Below are 26,791 nucleotides of genomic sequence, written 5' to 3'. Positions count from 1 at the left end.
TTTTCTGAAATACATACAGCTGGGTGAACATATAATGAAAAAGACCAAAGACAGGTAGCATAACTTAAGTATCTATAAAATCATCAAAATTATGTACAAACTCATATTCAATGAAAAATGTACGAAACGTTTGCATAAGCTTAATATTTCCAGTAATGAAGAATGCAAAAATGCAAAGAACCGGGCATCAAACAACACTATAGCATTTTCTCTGGTTCTGACCAGCTCTCTTGAAAATCCAAATCAAACAATTAGTAGCTGGACTTGGTCTTTGAAGTGAAATTTCTTCTAAAAACATTTAGAGTTTTAAAGGATTCTAATCAATTGTCACTATGAACCTTCAGGTGATCTCACTCAGGTATGCGTGATCTCTACCAGCCACCTTTACCCAGCTAAATATATTCCTAATTGCACTTAGCTAGTTTTTCTGATTTTACCCAAATTAATGTTTTTAATTTTTACATATTACATTTTACATATTATATATGTATTATCACCACTCATAATGGTAAATCCAGACTCCAAAGAACGATAAATTAATAATGAAAGAACCCCTATTTTTAAAGTTTATATAGATTTAGTCACACCTTAAACAAAACTCTCCTCAAGAAAATATTGATATAAGTATCCAAGTAACTCTACAAACAGAATAGTATTGAAATTTAACAATTAAAAATAAAAATATAATTAATTAATTCAATTATTCTACAGTTGGTTTATGATTTCGTTCTATTATAAACACAGCAAGTGAATTTGTTAATAAAACTTTCATAGCAAAGCAACAAAACTCCAGAAAAATAAAAGTTAAGTACGGCTTTGGGTCAGTTGGTTAAAGTGTGCTGACTCTGAGCTTCACATTTGGCAGGACAAGAGTTCGATTCCTGGTACTTGCAGTCTCAAAATATTACTTACGAATAATTAAATATAAGAATTATTTCCAAGACCACTGATGATAGGTATTTGGCAATACTCGTAACAGCTGTATGGTCAGCCAAAAATATAATTAATTAAAATAATATAAAATGAATTTTTGTTGTTGTAGTTCCTTACTGTTTTTTTTTTTTCCAATTGTGTGGATTTGAAAATAGTTGTGGTGCACAGATGACTGTTTAAAAAACGTGTGCTTTAAAGTGATTTATTTTTATATATAAATTTTGTCTTATATTTATAGTAACAATCAACAGCGCATGTGGAAGATACAATGCACAATAAGCATATTTGTTATGAACTACTATTTATTTTCGGCTCAATCAAGCGTTCAATGCACTATTAATTAAATAAATTCATTCAGAAATGTTTCTTGGAAAGCTATCTAGGTGAATAAATTCTCACGCAAACTTAATTAGCACATCAAGAGTAAATTTGTCTAGATACTTTTAGAAACTAACTCCGCATAATCTCATAAACTGGTTGGTATATTTATAAAGCGGCATTTTTATTTCAAGTTTACTACAAACACTACAGAAATAAATAGAATTCGTATATACCTTTATACGAAGTTCAAGTGTAAAAATCTATAAACTTAGTTGAATCATATCTGTGTTAAAAATTACAACGACTGCCGTGCATAAATTTGAATGATAAGCAAAATTGGCATATTCCAAGCAACTCACAAATGAGTCACTCCATAAAATGGCATTATTTGTATTTCTGTATATGAAAAATTTCATTTGAGAACTCAACAAAAGTAGGTTCTATGGAATTCTGTAATTTATACAAATATGGATTTGGATAACTAATTGAATATTATTATTAAACTGAAACGGCAAAGAAAAGAACAGAAAGCGCAGTGATAAACATTCATTATTATGAATCAGACAAAAATACATATAGATACATTTGCATAAATCCACATACATAAAATGTGTATTTTCTTAGTGTTATTTTTAAGAACATTGCACAAAAGTTCAAAAAATAATTAAACAGCTTTACGTTCTGCAATATTTTAGCACACAATAACATTGAACGATAACTCGCAAGTGAAAGTGAAGGAAATTAAGTTTAAAAATAAATTACAGTATCTTTATGTAAACAACCTTAACCGCAACCTGCAATTACGTTAATCATTAAACAACAATGAAAAAAATAATTGAAGTTAGATTAAGCACCTAAACCAAGTAACCTACTACAATATATGACTAAGCTTGGTTCTGTAATTTGTTAAGTTAAAAAATATGAATGAATGAATAACATTTGTGATAAAAATAATGTGTTGAGTTACGCGCTATAATAATAAAATCGGCATTCATAGTTTGAGAGAATATAAATGTTAGTTCTTGTTATAAGTTTTAGGTGTGAAAATGATAGCGACATACAGAACTAACAGGAGGCGGAAAAAGTGTGCGCCCCAAGACCTCTATAGTATGCTAAGTGCTACATTTATCAAGCCGTTAATGAAAGTAATGGAAATAATGACGGTTTATAAATTTATGTGAAAATTATGACTTCTTTCTAATGTACTTGTTTTTTGTTTTATTAATATTTAAATAAATGTTAAATGAAATAAATATAGATTTCAAAAAACATTTGCATATGAAAAATTTGTTTTTAAAATAAGTAGGGGCAGCAAAAACTTCTCAACTGCCTGACTTATCCGCAAATGGTCTCATTTTAAAATAAATATAAACTGAAACCATAGAGATCATAATGATCTGTCTATAAAAAATATTTTAAATACTTTAAAGCAGCGTTTTTTAATATCCAATTATCTACATTTATATAAATATATCCACATATCTTAATAAAACTTTACTGTTGCCTTAGAACAGTTATAAATAAATTTTAAAATGTATTCTATTATTTGTTAATTGCAAAAACTTAATTTACGCTATATTTTATTTACATACAAATATGTACGTATGTATATATTTTTATTTTAGCGTGTTTCAATTCCTAACTAACCTAAGTTTAAATTTAATACATTTCTGAATCTCGACCCAACGGTTGAAAACCCTGTTTTATAACATTAAGTAGCCACAGTAGATATATTTAGAGCAATGAAATGTTTTTATGGTATAAGGAATAATATTTTATGTGGAAAAATATTTATAAGGAAAAATATTTAATGTTAATATTTATTGATGAATTTATTATAAAAAATGTATGTATTCTTCTTTAAATACAGAATTCGTTATAAAGATTATATTAATTCTATAGAATAAAATTACTGCTATTGTATTATAAATTTATTTAAACAAAAACAACAAACCCACATATTCTTTTAACTAAAATAAATGATAAAACACATGAATGTAGCGAATATTAAATATTGATACTAATGTAGCTATAGATAGCATAAGATAATCATTAGGTATGACTTAACGCCTACTAAACTTTTTTTTAGAAATCATAAAAAATAACAACAAATATATTGAGTGGTCCGTTTTTAAGATGTCTAAGCACTTACATAAAATAAATATCTTTACATATGCGGATTTTGCATGTTCTAAATCATGTGACTATGCATTTTTACAGTAGTATCGTTTAGACTTGTAGCACATACCTGAGGTTTCTGTTGAAATTCTAATACAATTCCCTAATAAAATACTCATTCTAAGTGATGTACACAATCGCTAAAATAAGACTCTGATCTGGTATCGCAATGGACCTTAATAGTCTACGTGTGGACTTTTTGGTCTGCCTAATACCTATAACTTAATACCAGACCAGATAAGATCGTGGACCAATATAAATAACTGACTAGGTTGAAGGGCCGCAGAAATAAATACATACGTTCATAATACATACGTTTTATAATTTATCTTTTACAATTCTATTACTATCAGCATATTAATATTATTTATTTTTTATGTTATGTTAAAATAATGTACTAAAGTCTTTGTTAATTAAGTAAATTAATGTGAAGTGTAATAAATTATTTAAAACATTTTAATTCATTTATTTGTCATATTATAAAATAAAATAATGTGATATTACTAATTTACAACAAAAAAAATTTCCTAATTGCGGTAGATTAGAAACGTATAAAAAAAATATGATATGAAAAAAAATATATTTATAGCAAATCTAAGAGAACTCTTGAACATTGCATACTTTATGGAAAGGTATCTCATATCTCAGATAAATTAGTTTTAATAAATAAAATTTTGTCTTTTGTAGGATTTTACAATATCAAATACAAAAATTAATTTTTTAATAATATCGTAATGATTAATATTTCTTGGTAATACGAATTTTTAGTAAAACAGAGTCCGCAGAAAACTAAAATAGACCACAGTTGATCAAGATATATATAATATATGTAATATATAACATATATAATATATATCTTATATATCTTCTATATATATATATATATAATAATAATAAAAAATAATAAAAATAAAAAATTTTTAAAATTAAAAAATTTTTATATATTTTTATATATATATATATAAAAATGTATATAATTATAAATATATAAAAATTTTTTAATTTTAAAAATTTTTTATTACCATCCATGGTAATAAAAATTAAAGCGATAAACCCCGGACCGAATTGTCTCCATAATGATGAAAACTGTAGTTAAAAAATTTTTTTAAATACTGAATAACTAAGAATAAAATCTTCAACTTGTGGCGGAAACCTTATCCTAATATACAGATATTTTATTATAAATTAATTAAAATTGCGATTATATTTTCAATATTTTTGTACAGAAAATTCTTATACTCTATACAGAGTTCGAAAAACTATATAAAATTATGCAGTTCAACACGTGTTCTTATGTTATTTTTCTATTTTCATTTTAATAAAAGAATAAAAAAAAACCACTTAAAAACTTGTAAACACGTAAGAAGAAATAAACTCCCTTTATGAAAAATAAAATAAATATAAAAATAAATCCGTATTAAATTACATTGCATTGAGTAATGATTTTTAATCTTACGATTTCAATTGAAAAGCTTCTATAAAACTTTATTTCTTCAACGCTTTATCACTCAAGCAAAACTCCAGACCAAAGATATTTTCATTCAAAATAAAAGCGAGTTGCATTGATGGTGCATTGGTATTAAGGTAAAACAATTTTATAGATGTAAGATATGTGAGTTACTTTTATACTCGTGCGTTGAAAATACGAGTTAAGATTGTTGAATATGCAAATTTCTTGACTTCTGTTCATTGGGTCAGAAAGTTTAACAGTCAAATTTTTTATTCTTCTTTTTCCTTTGTTTTTTATCACAATTTTTTGTTTATTATAAGCAAACTTATACAAGGTATGAGAAATACAGGTAGAACAGAAGTAACATTAAATTTAAAAATATTTATTTAAATATAAAGAAGAAAAAATATACAATATAAAATAAGTTGAAGACATATAGTATTTTCAAAAAATCAAACCTAAGCTATAAATATACCACAATTTAGAAATTTTTTAGTCATACACAATAAAACTTCTGAAGTTGTAGTTGGGTCTAAACTTCAGAAGTGACCCACTATTATAAAAACATGAATATATGAAAGTGTGATATATAGCAGCATACTTAACTTGTTCAAGTTCTTCTGTAGTTGTATATTATAAAATGTGATAGTTGGTCAAGTTGACATTGATTTTTTATAATTTGAAATATTATTGTTTTTCAAAATAAATACTCAAATAGATCATTCTAAATGAAATCAATAAACGAAACGTATTTTTTATTTTTGTTCTTCACAATTCCATTCTATGAAAAAATAAATAAGATCTGCTGAATTATCTCACTGCATATATTGAATAAAATATTTAAATACTACTTTTTAATTATAATGTTAGATTATGATTTAATAGCAACAACAATTTCACTGTTTTTATTACAACTTTTATAAAAACAAATGTTATTTATTACAATAAATGCTAAGAACTACACCACTTATTATAATAAATGGTATTAATTGCTATACTTATTATTATACAATAAATAATATTATTTTTTTCACTACTTGCTACAGTTGAAAATATAATTATTGTTTTTAATAATAGGATTATAAATATATACTATGTAATAAGTTGACACATATGCCTAAAGCGCTGGCAGTTATATCTAGGTTGAAACTGATCTAAGTAAACTTTATCATATGACACGTTTTAAATACTCCATACGTGTATATCGAATTTCAACTAAATAATATAGTCACAAAATATATTCTACTAGTTGCGGTTATACCGACAATTCTTCAAGCTCCGTTTCGATAAAGTCTATAATGAGATCGAAACTAGCAAATGCAATAGCTACTCAAAGTGAACGAAAAGTGTTAAGATAACTGTCAAAGCCAGGCTCTCCGAAGACTTGAAGAGTGCCTTAATCTATTTATATGTGTATATATGTGTATATATGTGTATATATGTGTCTACTATACAAAAGCTACAAGTTGCTCAAAGTCAGGCTCTCCGAAGGCTCTTGAAAGTGCCTTGGTAGATCTGCACTAACGACATGCTAAGATACCTTAGATTAGACCCGATCAAAAAATACATAAGGGACAGAGCCCTGAAGTTATATGCGAAAATTGACAGGCTATCCTACTTACCACTATCTAATCTTAGAGTAACCACACTCTGCACGGGGAGGTATGCAGATCTTAGATCAATCACTGAATAATCATGAAGCTTATAGGCAATACATAAATTAGTCAATGAGATGGGTGGGACCCTGTAGTACTCCCAGCTATCAAAGTGTAAAAGTGCCCAGTTGCGCAGACTCGAAAAAAGGATCAACATGCATAACTGTCATCTAGTAACTGCCAGTGACGAATAAATTTTTAAACAACTCTCGTAACGTTATAAGTAAAAGTTTTTATTGGCAAAAATTTTCAAATTATTTTGTTTCTCCTTAGCGTTTGGTTGTCTGTATATTATATAATTTATGTTCTTTGAGTTCTACTTACTCATTTATTCTTGAAAACCAACACAGTTTCCTACACTTTATCCAAATATTAATATATGCGAAACGTATATATTTCGTGCATTTGGGAACAATTCTATATGTATGGTATCAATTGGATAAAAAGATAATGTTAATTCTTAAAAACATTAAACTACATTAAATGATGTTTAAACGATGATCAGTAATAGAAAAACAAGTTTATATTTTAACTACCATATAACGAGAAAAAAATGTACACGTAAATCATTTCAAAGAGTTTTTGATATATAACCCCGACATGCTTTCTAATAGCACCCCCCCAAGTACCTATAGCGTTTGGCTATAAGGAAACTGATAGTGCATATCAATATTTTAGCACCGGATAACATATTTTAAAAGTAAAAATTTTTTAAGAAATGGTTAATGTAACAAAACAACAATGATATTAATATTAAGTACGATTTTAAGAAACGTCAATCTAGCAAAAAACAAGAGTTACATTGGTATTTTCAGTCGCTGTCGCTATTCTATTTGTCAAGTTGGGAGAACATCTAGTTGTAATTATTATTTTTGTATAGATCACCTGTGTCTATGTTGCGTATATACATATATAAAATAATATCACTAGTCAGTCAAAGTAATTTGAAATGTATATACAAAAGTATTTAATTTAATTGTATTTTTGATTTTATTAAACACAGAAGCTCACCAAGTAATTATTTTATTAAAAGCAACTAAAGAGCCATACAAATGTTTCTTCATTAATAATTGTATTTCAGTAACAAGTATTTCGTTTTTCTAAGAAGAGATGATTATTTCGTTATCAACCACAAAATTCTTATAACTTAGTTCAATAATCCCTCTATGCACAAGATAGTTTGAAGTCTACTGACTAATCGGATCATTTCATTAAGAAAACTGAATTACTGAGACTAAACATATACCATATTTAATTATTTTGCCATATCACCGTCTTCTTTCCCTAACTCTTATATCATATTATTTCCATTAAATTGTTTCTATTAAGCAGCGAAACGAGAGTTTGGAAATGGACCTATCATGCCACGAGTGTTACTTACCAAATAGTGTAAAATTGTCTCTAATATAAGTAATTACGTGGCAAGAAACAACAAGTTGCTTATATCTTTCTGAATAATACTAAAAAGATATGGTGTAGAAAGGCGGAAAATAGTCCTCAAGATAAGTAAATTCTATATGTTTTCAGTGGACCCTAAAAAACTAATATGCCCTAGGCGGCAGTTATACTCTCGACACCTCGACGTTTCTCTTTTCATTTTCTTTGGATTAATTTTGTGTTCTACTACTTCACTACTTGAGAAGTCACAAGAACTTATGAGTTTTCTTAGCTGATTACAACAACTTCAATATATATAATTATCGTATATGATATTATTACAATATATCTCATATATACGCATACCCTTAAAGTAACTGTAGTTACTTATAATAACTACTCAGTAGTTATATCTTTGTTATAATACATAATCCTAGCAAGTTTGTAATGATTATTTCTAACGCGAATTTCTTATTAAGCTTTCGGCAACTCTGTAAGACTACTCTGTAAGCACGCTAGTTTTATGACATAACTGAATAGTACTAAAATGAGAGCGGCAAGCGGGCTCTGTACTTGTGGGAGACGTAGTATGAATAACAAAAGAAAATAAATTGGAATGACGTTACGTTGAAGAAATACCAGCACATAAATTGTGTGCTTGCAAGTAAAAGTAAGGAAATTTAAAGTTCGCTTGCATGATGTTGTTTTGTTGTTTTTGTTATTATTATTATTGTTGTTGTTAATATTGCCATTTTTTATCGGTCTTTGGATATTATTATTGTTTATGTTGCAAGTAATAAGTTATTGCACACAAACGATATACATACGTATATGCAGTTATCTTGAAGTTTTTCTTTTTTTATAATTAATGCAAGATGCTTAATTAGGCTTTTTTGTGTTGCAGCTCAAGAAAATTATACAACACAATGTATTATCAATGCATGTTTATCAATTAATTTTTTGTTGTTGTGGTTTATGTTTTATTTTTTTTTATTTTTTGAACAGGAAGTGAATGTAAATTTTAAAAGGGAATAAAAATTGTGTATCAGAAATTAAATAATTATAAATATTAATTATATAAATTTGATAAGAGGTTATTTTATAAGTTACGCTTTATTACTTACAATCCAAATGTTTCTTCTTCGGTCCAATGCACTCTTCTGTTGTGGCCTTGCATACAGACTTTGCTAAACCTTGACCAGCCAGACTGTGCCTAGCAGCTAACAGCCTGTCATTAATTGTTTGCCCAGCCATAGTCATGATGATTGTTTGTGTTTTTAACGACTCCTTGAGGATTTAAGACAAGTGCACAATTGCAGTTATTTAATTTTATATATCACTTTACGTTTTCTTTTTTTTTTTTTACTTAAAACCACTTATAGCTTTATTATTGTTTCTTTTTTTGCAATTTTTTTCTTCTGTGATATTTTTATTTATATATTACGAAATTAGTTATCAAACCACCGCACAACAGCGACAACGACTTCACTAACTATTCACACTTTATTGTTGATAGATTCGCTCGGTAGTATTATAGGGCGCAATCTAATTTGTTGCTTCAATTACAATTTCCAATTTTGCACTGAATCTCTGCATATATAATATTTTCAATATTCATGTAGAAAAGTGAGACTTGTTTGATTTTATGACCAAAGAATCGCAGCAAGAGTAAGGAGTAGAGCAACACTGTTTGTTTTGTTGGTATCAAAGTTCCAGCTTTGATTGTGTTTTCGATGTCAATGTGAAAGATGCTGGAAATCAAAAATAATTAAATTGTTTGCATTTCTTTGCAAAAATCGAAAAGCTCAACACATTCATACTTATTTATTTATATATATAATTATTTATTTATTTATTCACTCCTCTTATTTGTACATGTATTCATATTTTCAATTATTGAGTAAAGCGCCGATAACACGTGTGTAAAATTGAAAAAATTAAACAAATGCTCCATAATATATATTTTAATTTCTATATATTATATTATTAGGATTTTTGTATTATATCTTATCTCTATAGATATAATTTATTTATTTTAATTATATTCACATATGCATGCCAAGCTTTATATACCATATGGTCAGCTTTGACGTAGAAAAATTGCGCGCTGAAAACTGCAGTAAATACAAAACGCTAAAAACAATAGAAAAAAAGAACTATTAAAATAAAAATAAAAAAATTACGGCTTAAATAATGAAGATTATTAGCTGTGAGAAGAAAACAGAACATATGTAAACTATTCTAAAAATATATATAACACTTTTTTGTGAAATGATACGTGTACATTTTTCAATAGAACGTAATCCTTTAAATTAAGTTAGTGTCAATAATTCCGATTTCTATATATTACAACCAAAATTAGACTTAAAATTTAATGAATAGAATAGAGTTAAATAGTGTACTAAATAAGGAAGAAGATAAAAAAATAGGCAAACAGACTTAAGAACGAAATACATCTCAGATCTAAAAACATGAGAAAGCTGTTTATATTGCAGATTTTTCTAGATATATATAAGCTACTTTTGTAAATTGTGAAAAAAAGAAAAACCAAACACAAAATTCCTACACACTAGAACTAAAAAGATGGGTCGTTGTAAACTCTATATACGTAAGAAAGTTCAATACAATATAATAAACGATTAGTAACAGTGTTATCATGAAAAAATAACGGAACTAACAAATCTAAAATGCACTGCACTATATAAGCAGAATCAGATATATGTCATTGCTAACCATAGCAACAGAATAATGTTATTGCGCTAATGTAAGCAATAAATTACAGATCTATTGAGAAAACAATAGATATAACAATTTATAAATACAGTAAGTGTTAAACCAATGTTATTATACCACATGGTAGGTAGTAAAATTTAAAAATATCTGAAGATATTGTATACAAAAAGACTTCAGAGATTACTAACACTATGAAACACATTAATTTTTCGACATTAACATTAAGTTTTGATCTTATTAATTAATAAATAAATGATACCTATTATTTAATATGCATTTCCAATAAGGTTCCCAAAAAGCCTCAACAGATATATGGATAAAATAAGTCTTCTCTATGCATCATGAACTGTATGGTCCTAACTTCGGTAATACTATTCCCCAATTCAACCTCAACTTCACATAACTCTACCCTTTTTTTATTGCTCAGCTCAGTTTGAGCCTTATAAATTTTTGGTTCCGCTCTATTTAGTTGACAATATTTCTTTACCTCTAATATAGTTAATTTCATATTTTCTACTTTTATTTCCCTTCCCTCTTTTTTTTAATTTTTCTCATTTTATTACAAGGACTTTTATTCCAGAACTTACAACAATATTGACTAATCACAATTAATGAAAAATTTTATTTATCCTTCATAAACTTATTATTTCTAACGAAATATAAACTAAATCGCAATATAAGAAAAAATTTAAATTTCATCTATTAAAACAAAAACCATTTATAATTACGTAGATGGATATGTGGTTCAATACAATAATAATTTAATTTTTTGAATAAATTGGTTTTTTGGTCCATATAACAAAAAGCTTTTTCTATCTTTTAGAGACAACGAATTTATTTAAATAATATTCAAAAAATAGGAAAAAACTGAAATCAAATTTTTTAATGATTTAATTAAGCTCAGCAAGAGCTTAAAACGCCTATGGAATACATTTTTACGTATGAAATTCAAAATAAAAGAAAGTATAGAAAAAGGCAAGGTGTACTGCAGAGACTAAAAGAATGTTCACGTTTGTATATTTCCTAAAATTTTTTAATAGTTGCTCAATATATTAAAAACAAAAATACTTTAATACCGGTGACCCATTGAACCTCTGTGAGTTCCCAGCGTAATGCTAACGATAACACGTTGATGAACCACCCAAGGTTTTTTGAAAAAAATTTATTAATATTTGCTTTTTTTGTTGTTCTTAAAAAATAATATTGAGCTTCTTTAGTTTTTAATATAAAGAACTATATAAATAAAACGATATAATAGAAATATTAATTGAGAAAAATAATGAAAACAAGGAATATAAGACTTGGAGAGGAAAACAAGTTAGTTTAAGACTTGTAAACTCTGGACAGTTGATCAATTAAATTGAGATGAGAATTTATATACAGACATTTTGATAGTGGCAAATCGTTTTATTAACGAAACTCAAGTAAAATTTTGAAAACACAGATATAGATAGACATAATAGATAATGTAAAATAAATGTGTTTAAATGTTTTCACCGGGGAACTACAAGTTAACAACAATTTGGTGACAATTCATCAACAAACTTCACATAACAGCCACTTTAATATACAAAATATATTATATTTGCTATTGGTTCATATCACTTCTACAATTTTACTAAATTCAACATAGTATCCTTCTTGTCCTCTAGAAGACCACATAATTTACCCCTGAGCATTACATTGATGTTTGGCACTGACCCATTTTAGAAGTTTTCTTTGAACGCATGACATAATTTGGGCAAATCAGAAGGAAACAAAGATTTCAAACACTTTAAAATTAAATGTTAAAAAAATTAGGATAAAAATTCTCTTTAAATACAAATAATAACTACGTTCAATTATTTTTTTTAAATTTTACATCACTCGCGATTCATGCGAAATTTTTAGTGCAAAAAATATCTTTTTCTTTTACTATAAAATTATTGTTATTAACGTGTCCAGCTGCAGGCAAATTTTGAACGCATTTTAACACCCCCTAATAACACCCGCACCCAATAACAACAGCAACAATAGTAAAAATCGATGCTTTCCCTTATGTTGCCACTGCTCCTACGATGCAAATCAAGTGCTTCGCTGACAAAATTTTAAAGAAACAAAAATTTTTTATACTTCTTTCCGGCCACGTCGATAAACAATCAAAAATTCTTTAACCATTTTAAATGCTGCTTTTGTGATCTTTTCTCTTTTTTTCTTATTTATTACTTTTATTTTCCCGTCGTTAATTTTTTTTTATTGATGTTCTTTTCTTATTGAACTTTTTTTAACTCGTTTGATCCCGTTTATTTTATTGCACGTTATCACAAAATTCTATGCTTATGTATGAATGTGTCGGCTTTTCACATCAATATAAAATTTAAACAATATAAATTAAAATATACAATTAATTAGTATTAATTTAACGGAGCTTGAAACGAATTATACCAACTTCTTGCTCACTTATTCGATTTTTTCCAATAAAAGAAAAAAGTTTATGTGCGTACGCAAGGTTGCTATTACATTTCTGACTAGACGGGTTTGCTTTGCGCAATTATGAAGAGTGTTGGAAAAGGGAAAAATGTAAATGAAATAGAATAACAAAATTAATATATGCAACATGCTATATATGATTGTAATAATTATATCAGTAATAATATGTGATGTACTCCTTGTTGTCTTATTTATTTCAATTTATTTAGTTCAATTTTTATATTGTTTAGGTTCAAAACAATAAAAGCAGAACAAACAAATAAATTTGCCATTTTGACACCTCCTGTGCTTCGATTACAATTTCACTACGATTTGACAACGGATTTTGGTAAATTTCGTTATAATGCGTTCAATTGCTGCATATGTAATATAACTGAATAACTGAATAGTTAAAAAATTTTATCTAGTGGTCAATAAGACCACAGTAAATAATAGTAAATAGAAAAAATCAATAATATAAAATTTAACAAGCTAAATTCGTTGAAACTAAAAACAACAACAACAAATAAAACAAATGAAAAAGAATTGTAGCTAATAAGGAGGACAAAAACGTGTTTTCCATATTTTATTTTCGAATCCTCCGCTAATATTCGAAATGCAATTGAATGCATTTTTAAAGTTTTTGAAAAGTTTTTATATAAATGAACACCAACAACTGCACAATTCTTTTTATATGTTTATTTTTCTCATTAAAATAAAAGTTTTTCATTAATCACTTATTAAATTATTTATATTTATTTCTAATAATTTGTGCAGCAAACAAATAATGCGATTTTAACATTTAAATCAACATATGATACGCAATTCTTTTCTTTGTTTTGCTCATTTTCTCACTTTTCGTCATTAAAAAGTGACATGGTTGCCAAAATTTAACAAAACAAATTTGAAACTGTTGTTGTTCCCAGAACTGCTGTCTCCCAGGCAATTCAGAATAAGGGAGTTGTGTGTTCGGGAACAGCGCGGGAATAGGGAGTTTTGTTCCCTGGTAGTATTCAGAATAGGCCTGACTGTCTTCACAGTCTTATGTCAGAAAACAATTTCAAGCGTTAAACTGCCGCTAGTGTATACAGACCCAGTGATATAAACCGTGAAACATATTATACTAAACAATTATATCACCAACTTTTATAAATTATATATTAATATTGTCCATATCCTATTATAATTTTTCAGTCTCATTAAAACTAAGTAAGCTTCGAGATGTATAAACATTTACAATCAAATACATTCTTAAATATATTGTAGATAAATATTATTTTTTGTCACATATGTTTTATTGTTTATATTTTGAAGTTGTTACAAGTCATATAAATACATATATTAAAAATAACGTCGTCTACATACTTTTTGTCATACAGATTTTGTGTCAACGTCATTTCAAAATTTATTTCAAAATCACCGCTTAAGCCAATATGAATAAATTAGATCAAACTTTAGATGATGTGCAAAACACACGTTTCGACAGTACCTACCATGACTTTTTGGCGTATATGGTGAAACAAAGTGCGTTCACGTCGGAAGAAGTAAGGTGTATTCTTATGGTTTATCATAAATACGTACTCGCCAATGGACCCAAAGCAAAAAATATGACTAGAAAGCAATTCTTTCATCTGTTTCTTGTGATTTTCCATATTTATGACTTGCAGATTATTGAACGCATTATCTTATACCTGACTTCGGAGCAGTACAAAGATGTGGATCCAATGTCGTTTGTCAAATTGGTTTCAGTGTTTATGACTGATAAATTAGAACAGAGAATGAGATTTGCATTTCAGGTAAGATACAAATAAGATTGAATTTAAAATTTTATATTTATTTTTATAATAATTATGCACTTTTGTTAGATATATAATGTACAGGGTACTGGCTATCTGAATCGTGAAGTCGTTACACAAGCTGTTGAAAAATTTTTCGTTGGTGAGGACGAAGATGAAGTTAATGAATTACGCTCAGTAAGCATGATGATATACATTTAAAATAAAGTAAAGTAAGAATTGACTAATTTATTATATAATAGGATATGGTTGAATTAGTATTCCAAAAATTTGATGTGGATAAGGATGGTGTTATATCTTATGAAGATTATTCTAGCGTAGTTTCAAAGCAACCTTTATTGGTGTGCTTCCTTGGTGAGTGTTTACCTGCCAAAAGGACTCAACAATGTATTGCTGTCTGTGCCAACATTATTTCAAAAGTAGATGATGATCTTAGAACTCCAAATGTTAATTTTGATTAACCAAAAAGTAAACCTGGTACTTCTGGCGGTTTGTTTAGTTTTACAAATCTGAAAACAAAGAAATAATCAGCAAGAATTACGGGTTACAGAAATGTTTGTATGATTGCTCATAGTATTTTGATGTAGAAAAGGAATCTTTTCTAATATATTCAAAATACAACTTTTTTATATAATATTGAATTTATAAATCAAAATTTCAAAATTTTTCGTACTACACATCAAATATTTCTAAATCTGAATAAATTATTTTAATACAACAACAAAAATATTTTTTATTTATTGTAAATTATATAATTAATGCTGTTGTGGGTTATATTACACATAAGATCCTGTGTTCTAATATTCTATTAGTTAATGTAATAATGGCTATAATTTTGAAATATATACGTAAGGCCGTTTCTTTTGTAAGGATATCATAAAAGAAGAACTGCTTATTTTAAAAGTAACATATGAAACAACAACACTGCTGGCTTATTTAGCCCAACCTTTTTGCAATCGCTTAACTCTAAGCAGCTCAAATCAAATGGTTGCCAAGACTAAAAATTCATCTATTGTGAATGGTTTTTGGAAGTACATACGAATTTTCCAGTTAACTGTCAACGAATGATTTCGTTAATTATTCGTATTTCGTAACAAACACGTTAATTTTTTTCTATTTATTATTTCACTGTTAAAAGGCATGGACAATTATATCTTATTCACAATCATGTAAAAAAGATATTCTCACGAATAATTACAAATAATTATTATTCATATTCGAAGTTTTAACTTTAAATGTTATAAATATCTTTCATATGTAAGCCTAATGAAATTTCTATTGAATGTAGTGCTTATTTTATTTGTTCTTTTGCGACATGCTTACAAAAGAAAATACCTATAGTCGAATATAATCGAATTTATAAATTCTAAGTGACGATATGTCTGTCAACTATATTACTTATATATATTTAAATAATTCAAAGACATTGCATATGTCGCATATATATATGTTATCGCGAAAATAAGTCATTAGATTGCTTAGAATTATGTACATATAAGAGTATACTAAAAGTACAAATATGTATAATAAAAATAATATTTTGTGCATTATTGCCTCGATGTACCTCAAAATAATTATTTACATCAAAACTTAGCAAACTTTGCTTTTAAAAATTTATAATCAAATGAAAACTTATTAAATTTATTTACTTATTCAGTTATATATTCTTTTATTGAGACGTTGTTTCGGAATTGCTAGTAAAAAAAATAAAACGTCAATTTTGATTTTGAGATTTTGATTTACAAAAATTTTAAATTAAATATACGTTAATTGATCTTGGACGAGTACCGTTTCAAATATTTTACCGCTTAAGCCAATATGAATAAATTAGATCAAACTTTAGATGATGTTCAAAACACACGCTTCGACAATACCTACCATGACTTTTTGGCGTATATGGTTAAACAAAGTGTGTTTACATCCATGGAAGTAAAGTGCATTCTTTTGGTTTATCATAAATACGTACTCGCCAATGGACCCAAAGCAAAAAATATGACTAGAAAACAATTCTTTCATCTATTTTTAGTTCTTTTCCATATTTATGATTTGCAGATTATCGAACGGATCCTTTTACATCTGACATCGGAGCAAATTAAAGATGTGGATCCAATAGCGTTTGTTAAATTGTTTTCAGTTTTTATGACTGATAAATTAGAACATAGGATGAGATTTGCATTTCAGGTAAGATATATTTATTTAAATGTTGGCTTTTACAATTGAATTTAGAATTTTAGATTTATTTTTATAATAATTATGCACTTTTGTTAGATATATAATGTACAGGGTACTGGCTATCTGAATCGTGAAGTCGTTACACAAGCTGTTGAAAAATTTTTCATTGGTGACGACGAAGATGAAATCAATGAACTACGTTCGGTAAATATAATGAAATTCATTTATACTCAACGCAGATGACAATCATACAACAATTTTTGGGGCAACCCCTAAAGTTGATCTGATTAAACTTTGTGGAACTGATATTCTTTTGGTTGCGCTTTGTAGTTGTCATCTGTGTTGGTAATCAAAATAGAGTAGACTAGGATCTGATTTATTTCTTACATACTAGGATATGGTTGAATTATTATTTCAAAAATTTGATGTGGATAAGGATGGTGTCATATCTTATGAAGATTATTCTAGCGTAGTTTCAAAGCAACCTTTGCTAGTGTGCTTCCTTGGCGAGTGCTTGCCTTCAGCTGGTATACAGCAAAGTATTGCAGTTTGTGCCAATGTTATATCCAAGGTCAGTAACGATCTTAAAAATCCACATGTAAATATAGAGGAAACAGTACGTAAACCTAGTACATCTGCTGGTTTATCTGGGTTAAATAATCTCAAAACCAAGAAGTAATCAACGAAAATTATTTATGTTAACGTTAATGATGGAATTATTTTGGTTGAGATATTTAGTAAAAAATTCAATTAAATTGTATAACTGTAATGACAACAATTTTATTAATTCTTTTGTAATAATGTGGAAAACGCTTTAATATCAGTGATACTGAATTATTTTCAGTAATTATTTCTTTTAATTACTCATATGGTAAGTTTTAAAATTAATTAACTGCTTTATTTATTCATTTGATTCAAAAATTGTTGGTCAATTTTATTTTTAAATAAATAACGCTCGTATAAAAACGTATAATACTAACATATAGGAAGCATATTGTAATAAAAAAATTGTTGGAAACACGAAATACAAAAAGCGTTTAACGGGCGGCATGGAGGAAATGGAGGAAAAGATATTTATCTTAAAATGGTGAACAATAACTGGAGAATTAAAATGTACTCCCATAAATACGCATGTATATAAAGAGTTTAACAATAAAAAGACTCACGGAAACGTCTGATGTAAACAGTTCAGTATACTTAAATGGAAGACATTGCAGTGTACACGTTATGTTTTATTACTTATACTAGTCTGTGATTATGCGTGCTACTTAAATTTGTTATTAATAGAGAGGACTTTGAACCGGAACTAAATAGAATTCGATCATTTTGTTTAAATGAAAGCCGAAAAAAATATATAAGCTTATTTTATTTCAGTACGTCAGGACCTATTTAACACCCACACTTGTTTTCAGTTGTCGCTTTTTTGTGTATATAGACGTATTTTTATGAATTCGAATTATACTTTATTGCTCGGGAATATAGTTAAACTAGATCATATTCTGAACTAAAATTCATTGCTAACTTTTTAAAATTAGTTTATCTTAAAAGAATTTATACAAAAATTTTGTAATGACAATATATCTAATTTTTAATACAAACACATAAAATATATTCCTTGGAAACTGAGGAAAAATTGATATTTTTATCGAAACTAATTGATAAATCTTTTTTTATAGACCAAGTCGCAAAAATTCTCGGTTCGAAACCCTGGTTTAAGCTATATACACGGTTGCCACTTAAAAATTTTTTCCTGTACCAAAACTGGTTTAAATAGGTACCATTTCTGTAAAAAAAAGTCCAAAATTTTTTTAACCTTCTTATTTTTTTCGTTCTGTGTTTTTCATACTGTTATAAATGAACAAAATATAAAATAGTGCAAAGTTGCAATTATAAAAAAAATTAATTGGAAATATCCACAATAAAGTTGGGTTGTCAAAAATGTACCATTTTTTGAACATGAGTACCAAACGAAAAAAAAAGTACCAATTTTGGTACTAAAGTACCATAAGTGGCAACCGTGGCTATATATAATTTTTTCAGTTAAAAATTTTACTCAGCTTTTACTGATTAATGTTGAAAAAATTATTATTATATTTTAAACATACCTAATGTCATATATATAACGATACCTATTACGGGTGAATATAAGCAATTCACAATATAGTGTCAGTTATATCCGTTTAGTTTATACAGATATATATAAAAGTTTATGTGATTATACATGTACTTCATATATAAAAAATTATACATAATATAGCCCTTATTAATCATTTAATTTTATTTAATATAGTTTTTTTGAACAATTAATTTATATCGATAACATTAATTATATAAATTTAATAAAAATTATATGTAGAACATTTAAAATTCACAAATTTTTTTCAGTGTTTTTAAGCACTTCATAATTTTACCTCAAACAGCTGTTAAGTGTCAAATGCTTATCAATGTATGACATTAAGCAGAACGATGTCGAGTCGAATCCGCAGAGCGATTTGTGAAAAAGTAAGAAAATCCTGACTTTTAAAATGTGATGAAAGAAAAAATCATAATTTAAGCAATTTAATGGCAGATTTCACAGATTACAAAGTGTGACAATATTTATTATGAGCTTGATTTGCCCATAAAAAAGCAACAAAGTTTGTTAAAGAATCCCACGCTGTACTGGAAGCTAACAGGAGCAGATCAACAGCAACAAGAAATTCTGCATGCATTACCCGCTATTAGTTTTCAGCAAGATGTGGTACAAAATGTGCGCATACTACCGGCACAAGATAAATCAAGTAGAATAGTGGAATTTCTGTTACAACCGGAAGCATTTATAGCAGATCTGTTAGATGAAAAATCAAGAAACCAATCAATACCGCAAATCAATAAAAATGTAGTCTTCGAATATAGTTCACCGAACATAGCAAAACCATTTCATGTGGGTCATTTGCGTTCAACCATAATTGGAAATACGCTTGGGAATCTTTACAGGCAATTAGGTTACAATGTAACAAAATTAAATTATTTAGGGGATTGGGGTACACAATTTGGCATGCTACAAATCGGTGTAGAAATGTTAAATATAACATCTGAACAAATGAAAAGTGAACCTATTGCTACACTCTATAATGCTTATGTAGCAGCAAATACGGCAGCTAAAACAGATCCGAATATAACAGAAAAAGCACGTCGCTGTTTTAATGAATTAGAAATTGGAACAAACAGTGAAACTACTCAACAATGGCAACTATATCGGGAATATACTATAGCAGAACTAGACCGTATGTATGCAAGATTGGGTGTAAAATTTGATTTTTACGATTGGGAATCACAATATTCGCAGCAACAAATTTCCAGCATTTTAAGAAGTTTATCCGAAAAATCCTTGCTACTTAATGAACGAGATGGGCGTAAGGTTGTGCAGGTTGATGACCGGCGTGTACCAATAATAAAAAGTGATGGTTCCACTCTGTACTTAGCACGAGATATTGCTGCGCTAATTGATCGTTTTAAACGATTTCAATTTAATGATATTTTTTACGTAGTGGATAATGCTCAAACAGACCATTTCAATGCGTGTTTCAAAACAACTGCTGCTCTTTGTCCAGACATATCATTATCAAAACTAAGACACATAAAATTCGGTCGCATTTTAGGAATGAGTACACGAAGCGGTAACGCAGTATTTCTGCGTGATGTACTTGATGAGGCTAGAGACATAATGCATGAGAAACAACTGAAAAGCACAAGTATTTATTAGTAAAATTTTATATGTTTCATAAGAAAAAAATATTACTTGACTTATAGCTACCAAAGTAAATATATCCATTACAAATGACGACAAACTTGTGTCCGATGCTTTGGGCGTATCAGCTGTAATTATAAATGATTTAAAGCAAAGGCGCCAACGTGATTATGAATTCAATTGGGAAAAAGCACTTCAAGTCAATGGTGACACTGGCATTAAACTGCAATACACACACTGTCGCTTATCTAGTTTGCTTGAAAATATGGCTGATATCAATACAATAGATGCAATACCTAACCTCCATTATTTACAGGAGCCAATAGCTGAAGAGCTACTTTATGAAATTGCGCGCTGTGACCGCGTACTATGGCTCACTAAAGAACAACTAGAGCCTTGTATTTTAGTTAATTATTTGTTTAGTTTATGGTAAGTTTATGGTGTTTGATAAAATTCACTGATTCAAATTAATATAAAATTAAATATCTTTCCTAGCAACACTACCAGTCGTGCTTTAAAATTGTTAAACATTAAGAGTGAAACTTGCACCAGTAAGCAACAAAATCGCATTTTACTATTTCGAGCTGCCAAGCATACGTTAAATAAAGGCATGAAAATTTTGAGCTTAAATCCTCTTAATAAAATGTAATTAATTATTAAATACAGTTTCGATTCTAGTTTTATTTAATTTAATAGAATGCAAATATAATACAAATATAAAATATTTGTTGTATTAACGCTTTTTCCAAGTATATTTACGACGCGCACCTTCTTGACCAAACTTCTTACGCTCGCGGCGTCTCCAATCACGAGTTAACAGACCAGCTGAAAAATAATATTTATCATAAATTAGTATAATTAATAAAATAATTTAAAATGTTTTTAACGTACCTAAACGCATTGATTCAATCATTTCTTTATCCACAAAACTACGTAAACTCATTGCAATTCCCCAACGTATAGCACCAGTTTGACCAGACGGTCCACCACCAGCAACATTAGCCTCAATATCAACTTTGTCTGTTAATCCACAAAAACTTAGAGGATAGAGTATCTGTAAAAGAAAAATATTACCTTAAAAAAATATTTTTTTTAAATACATATACATTTATTTATTTTATCTTCTCTTAAAGAAGACACTGTGTTATTAATGAGCAAATGCAACTTAGAGGTTTGAAGCTTCATTTGTAGCTTTTTGGCTTCAATGTGTTTGCGGCCAAGTTAGTCGCCTATCTTAGGTGAATACCTATATACGTGAGTTTATCTGCTTGTGGTATAGGAATGTTATTCAATGAAACTGTTGGAAATATACTCCGATTTAAGCTTCAAATGACGTGTCTACATTTTAGTGCATTAATTTTAATTCTTTGGCTTATTTTGTTCTTTATATGATTCACTTGTTCAATAGTTCCCTAAGACCAAACTAATGGAAGGGTATTAGGTTTTGACCATCAAGGAATGGTTTAAACTTTCAAAGAGTCTAGAAAGACATGGCAGTAAGCTTATTGGACTGTATGAACAGGTAAAAGTGGGATCTTTGCCTGATTTATGAACAATTATATTGATGTTTTTCACTCTGTTAGGTATAATAATGAATAATGGCATTAAAAAATCTAGTGCTGAAATTTATGGAAAAAAGAAATAAGTTTTTTATCATGATAGTAGAGATGACGCAGTGGCTTTTTGCAGTCAATAATTGGTGCATAAACAGATTCAGGATTTGGTTAAAATACCTCTTTTAAGTAATCAGCAAATGATAGATTTTCATTCATCGCTTCGTAACTAGTTTCCGAGAGAGTTTCTTATTTATGGGGAATTGATATCTTTGCTAGCATTCCATAAGGATGAATGTTTTTTGCCATTTGGACATAGGTTTTGAATATAGTTATATTGTCTAAGTTTGGTTTCCCTGCTTAATGCAGTAAATAACGGACATATAATTAAAAACTGAATCAATTGGTAAACGTATAACTAGAGTATTTAACTAGTCTGTTCAGTAATTTCTGTCTATATTTGAACATGAAAATAAACTGAAGACATCATGAGAAGTTGAGCTGCAATTAAAGTAGATATTGTTGATGTGTGTTTATGGTGGGCAGAATAAAAACCCTCGCAGATATTCATTGATATTGTCGTGGTTGCGGTGTAGATGTACTCATGATACAAAGAAAGGGATCGACTTTTACAATGTAGAAGAAAGGCTCTACTAACTGTAACGTTGTTTGCGGATTCCAAGCATATGTAGTGGGCAATTCTAATCACATTTTCTTATAACTAAATTTCGACTTGTTTTCATGATTTTTTTTTTTCTGAAACTGTGCGAACGCATCTGTTGTTTGTGAAACGGATTGTTCCGAGACACATATCTTGTCGCTTTTGGATTTATTATTTATCTTAACTTCGTTGATTAATCTGAATAGTTCTTCGTTCGTTATAGTTTTAGGCCGCTAAAATATTTAGTGGTAAGTATTTGGAAAATACTTTCGTAGACAAGACGTTAGAAACTCTTATAGTTAAGTTAAATATAAAATAAAATATATTTCAAAACCTAATTCAATCGCATGAAGTCCGTTGAAGTTCATCTTGTTAAAAATATCGTAGCAAAAGCCAATTCGAACATTGTTCGTCACACATAACGTATGAGTAATCTTGTTTAATTGCAAAGATTATTTGCACTTGAAAATTTATGCACACACAAATTTCTAAACTCATTTTACTTAATTTTTGTGCACAGGAAGTGTATTGAAATAAAATTTTTTAAATTTAATCATTTTCACATTGTCAGGTACGACAATTTGATTTACACACGTAACTATTATTGCGATTTAAATGCAAACGATTTTATGTGGTCAACAGGCGAAACGTATGCATTGGAACGATTTGTTTCTTCAAATCACAACTTCAACGGATAAGTATTTGAGATATTTTCACACTTCCAAGGTAATTTAGATTAAACAATAAAAAACTGGGAAATCTCATAACGTTCGGATAGTTAACAATTTTAATGACTATTTTTGTAAATATTAAAGGTGTTAGCTTTTTATTTTTTATCAACATGCCAACAATCTCAAATTCTGAAGCAATAAATAAATTTATTTACTAATTTCAGATGTACATGCAATACAAATGATTTAAAAAGTCTTCGAAATCACAAATCAAATAAAAAGCGGATATAATGGACCTATTTTTAAGAAAATATTAAGCACAAAAACGTAGAAGTTTACCTACATAAAATAATTGTAAGCCTACAAATCATAGTGATACTGATTTAAATTTACTTTAACTGGAAGAATACTCTTTAACTCAACTAACACAAGTTAACCATTTCATTTTAATGTCACCTCAAATAAGTTCCACTATGTCGACTGTCGAGGACTCTGCCTATTTTTGCGAAATCCTCAAAACACAAATCTTGTAAGAAATCAGCTCCGGGTACCTATTCTTACTACCTCGTTTATCAGACAGATCCTTAAGAAGTACATCTATTTAACAATGAATTCTAATGAGGGACGTAAGCATATTGGCACTACTCTTTACTAAACTTAGTAGAGTGTTTATTTTTTTATTGGCTAGACCATAATATTGATTAGAGTTGTCTTGGTATGTGACATGTCATCTCCGATAAAAGATCGATACGAGTATACCCATCTCTAGTATGATTATTTTATCTGAAAAATTAGTTTTGTGTTTGACCAGCTCTACAATTGTTTATAATATTAGTTTTTGCTTAGAAAATAATGATAATATAATAATAAAAGCGTATAGAAGCGTCGCATTTTTAATTTTTAAGAACCTATAGATTGTGATAGATGAAATCTTAATACTTCATTTAGTTACATACTTTTACTGTAAGATGATATGAAGAGCAGAAGACAAACTGATTTAAACAGTAATTTATTACTGTTTAAGCTTAATAACTAAGAAAAATTATGCCAATAAAATGTAAATATTAATTAAATAAAATACAAATATTAAAAACAAAGTAAAAGTAAACGTTTAATGAAGTTGCAAGTCCAGACAAAGATGCAACGCCTTGTCAGGAGAATGATTATTGACCGGAAGTTCCTATCGCCATCTGACATCGGAAACGACTGAATAAGAGGCATGACCTTTATACGTCAGTAGAATGCCTTCTGTTCGTTAAATACAAACGAACTATCAGTTCGCAATACAGTATTGCAATTCATCGCCTCAAATGAAGGAGCCGTTTGGGCTCCATAATTTTATCTATATATCTTATAAGTATACAGTATTTCACTCTTTTCTAAATAACAAATGAAATCTGAATTCGTTAGGATATTTTCGACTTAAGACATTTTCAAGCTTCAGTTAGTTATCCCAGTTAGTTTAGGAACAAATATAAGTATAGCTCAATAGATTTGATAGGTTGTGATATACATACTATTATTTTGAACTTTTGTTGTTTTTATTACTATCACCTGCGATTTCTTCACTATTCCGTTACTATTTTTTTTTGTGATATTTTTATATATCATAAATGTTATATTTTTTCAACAAAAAAATATTATTTCTTTTATTATTTTTTATTTCTTATGATTCTTCATATCACTTTCTCATTCTCGCTTTTTCTCCTTCTCACTCTCTCTTTCTCTTCCTATCTCTCATTATGATTCATAAATCTTATATTTTTCTTTTATTTTGTTTAGGATAAATACTCCTATGTGAATATTAGATATCATTATACCTTATTCCGTACTTTTTTAGTCTCTTTGTTATTTCCTCACTGTTATTTAAATTTGCATAAAATTTGTCTGGTAAAAGAAATCAATTAATTATAAGAAATCGATACAATTAATTATTTTGAATTAAAAACGTAGGCAATGATCACGGGTTTTCTAATTACTGTCCTATAATTTGAATTCAAAATAATAATAAATAAAGAAAAAGATTCAATAGCGGGGATTTACTGGCATTTAAAGAAAATAAAAAGTATATAAACAACCAAAGGTAAACGAGAAAGAACAATTGTTTACATATTTTTAAGTAGTATTTAAATTTAGGAATCCCATTTTGGAATGAAGTCAAAAGAATTTAAAAAGTTCACTCACTCTTAAAATTAACGTAACTTCTCCAGCAGTGGGCGTCTACTATGAGACAGTGAATGAAAGCAATCCAACAACAGTCAAATTTGTTGTTTTCAACAATCACTAATCGAAATAAATCTGAACAAAAAATAAATCACATTACCATAACCTACCAATTTTGTAAATGTAATCAATCATTAATTATCATTGTAACGTAAAAAAACAACAGAATTGAGAGTCTCCAAAATCAGTGGAGTGAATCTGTGTAAATTTTTTTATCAAACAACTCGAAAGATGACTTCACGCAAAGGAAATTTGCCATTACTTTTTTGTTGGACGCATGCAAAACAGATTTGAAGAAATTTATGATCAATTAGACTCAAGACATCAACAATCAACATAAAACAGAGCGCAAGACCGGCAATAAAAAATAATCTAAAACGAACTATAAATAATTAGAAAAAATTAACAAATCCACCAAAATAGCTATAAATATAAATGAGTAAAAACAACCGCGCTTAAATCATAATAAATTAATAAAATTAAGCAATTAATTATAAATAATCAAGATGAATTCAAATATCACTGACGCCCTACAAAACGAGACAAAATAATATAATTGGAAATACATACAATATATTATAATATAATTGGAAATACATATAATATATTATAATGGCGTGAAAATATATTGCGAATTATATTTAATAACTTCATCATTTATTGAGGAAAAGAGTCGGATATAGGTATAAGTACTTTTCATTTATTCTTTTTATTTAGTTAGAGCCTTACATCAAAGATGTGAATGTATGTGCTCTACGATATAGTTTTGACCGATCAGAGATTGTAATGCGTTAAATTATAGAAACAATAGACATTTTTGTTGTGTAATCCTTGCCATACCACTTTTAAATGTCAGAACACTCATAAGAGTGGTGAGAGTCATTTAGCTG

At 28.1% G+C, this 26,791-nt stretch overlaps 5 protein-coding genes across 28 annotated transcripts in view; 3 read left to right on the top strand and 2 right to left on the bottom strand.

Moving 5' to 3' along the window:
* Positions 1-13,153, bottom strand: part of LOC119683740 (phosphatidylinositol-binding clathrin assembly protein LAP) — a 39,331-nt gene extending 26,178 nt beyond the window's left edge. For 22 of the 24 annotated variants that reach the window (XM_038097563.1, XM_038097562.1, XM_038097565.1 and 19 more), the window contains exons 1-2: positions 13,072-13,153; positions 9,039-9,665 (exon numbers count right to left, since the gene is read on the bottom strand). In XM_038097563.1, the coding sequence (XP_037953491.1) occupies positions 9,039-9,174 (136 nt within the window). In that variant the 5' untranslated portion in view covers positions 9,175-9,665; positions 13,072-13,153. Of the gene's footprint in view, positions 1-9,038; positions 9,666-13,028; positions 13,050-13,071 lie in introns of those variants that run through there. The other 2 variants (XM_038097550.1, XM_038097549.1) reach the window with 2 other exon arrangements.
* Positions 13,154-14,388: 1,235 nt separating this feature from the next.
* LOC119681938 (EF-hand calcium-binding domain-containing protein 1-like) lies at positions 14,389-15,564 on the top strand. The gene is made up of 3 exons (XM_038095251.1): positions 14,389-14,891; positions 14,961-15,068; positions 15,134-15,564. The coding sequence occupies exons 1-3, from the start codon at positions 14,529-14,531 to the stop codon at positions 15,350-15,352; spliced, it is 690 nt and encodes a 229-aa protein (XP_037951179.1). The 5' UTR covers positions 14,389-14,528; the 3' UTR covers positions 15,353-15,564.
* A 988-nt stretch (positions 15,565-16,552) lies between these two features.
* On the top strand, positions 16,553-17,832 carry LOC119681103 (EF-hand calcium-binding domain-containing protein 1-like). Its single transcript, XM_038094181.1, has 3 exons — positions 16,553-17,072; positions 17,160-17,267; positions 17,458-17,832. Exons 1-3 carry the CDS (start codon positions 16,710-16,712, stop codon positions 17,740-17,742), a joined length of 756 nt encoding a protein of 251 aa, XP_037950109.1. The 5' UTR covers positions 16,553-16,709; the 3' UTR covers positions 17,743-17,832.
* A 1,608-nt stretch (positions 17,833-19,440) lies between these two features.
* Positions 19,441-21,476, top strand: LOC119675738 (probable arginine--tRNA ligase, mitochondrial). The gene is made up of 4 exons (XM_038086944.1): positions 19,441-19,565; positions 19,633-20,797; positions 20,856-21,222; positions 21,289-21,476. Exons 1-4 carry the CDS (start codon positions 19,512-19,514, stop codon positions 21,440-21,442), a joined length of 1,740 nt encoding a protein of 579 aa, XP_037942872.1. The 5' UTR covers positions 19,441-19,511; the 3' UTR covers positions 21,443-21,476.
* Positions 21,457-26,791, bottom strand: part of LOC119675739 (28S ribosomal protein S9, mitochondrial) — a 61,662-nt gene continuing 56,327 nt past the window's right edge. Inside the window, exons 7-8 of the mRNA XM_038086945.1 lie at positions 21,685-21,847; positions 21,457-21,618 (exon numbers count right to left, since the gene is read on the bottom strand). Coding sequence (XP_037942873.1) covers positions 21,527-21,618; positions 21,685-21,847 — 255 coding nt within the window. The 3' untranslated portion in view covers positions 21,457-21,526. The remainder of the gene's footprint in view (positions 21,619-21,684; positions 21,848-26,791) is intronic.

The sequence above is a fragment of the Teleopsis dalmanni genome, chromosome 2 (assembly GCF_002237135.1).
Source record: "Teleopsis dalmanni isolate 2A chromosome 2, ASM223713v2, whole genome shotgun sequence".
NCBI lineage: Eukaryota > Metazoa > Arthropoda > Insecta > Diptera > Diopsidae > Teleopsis > Teleopsis dalmanni.
The sequence above is the reverse complement of the archived record's forward strand: the minus strand, read 5'-3'. Positions and strand labels throughout refer to the sequence as shown.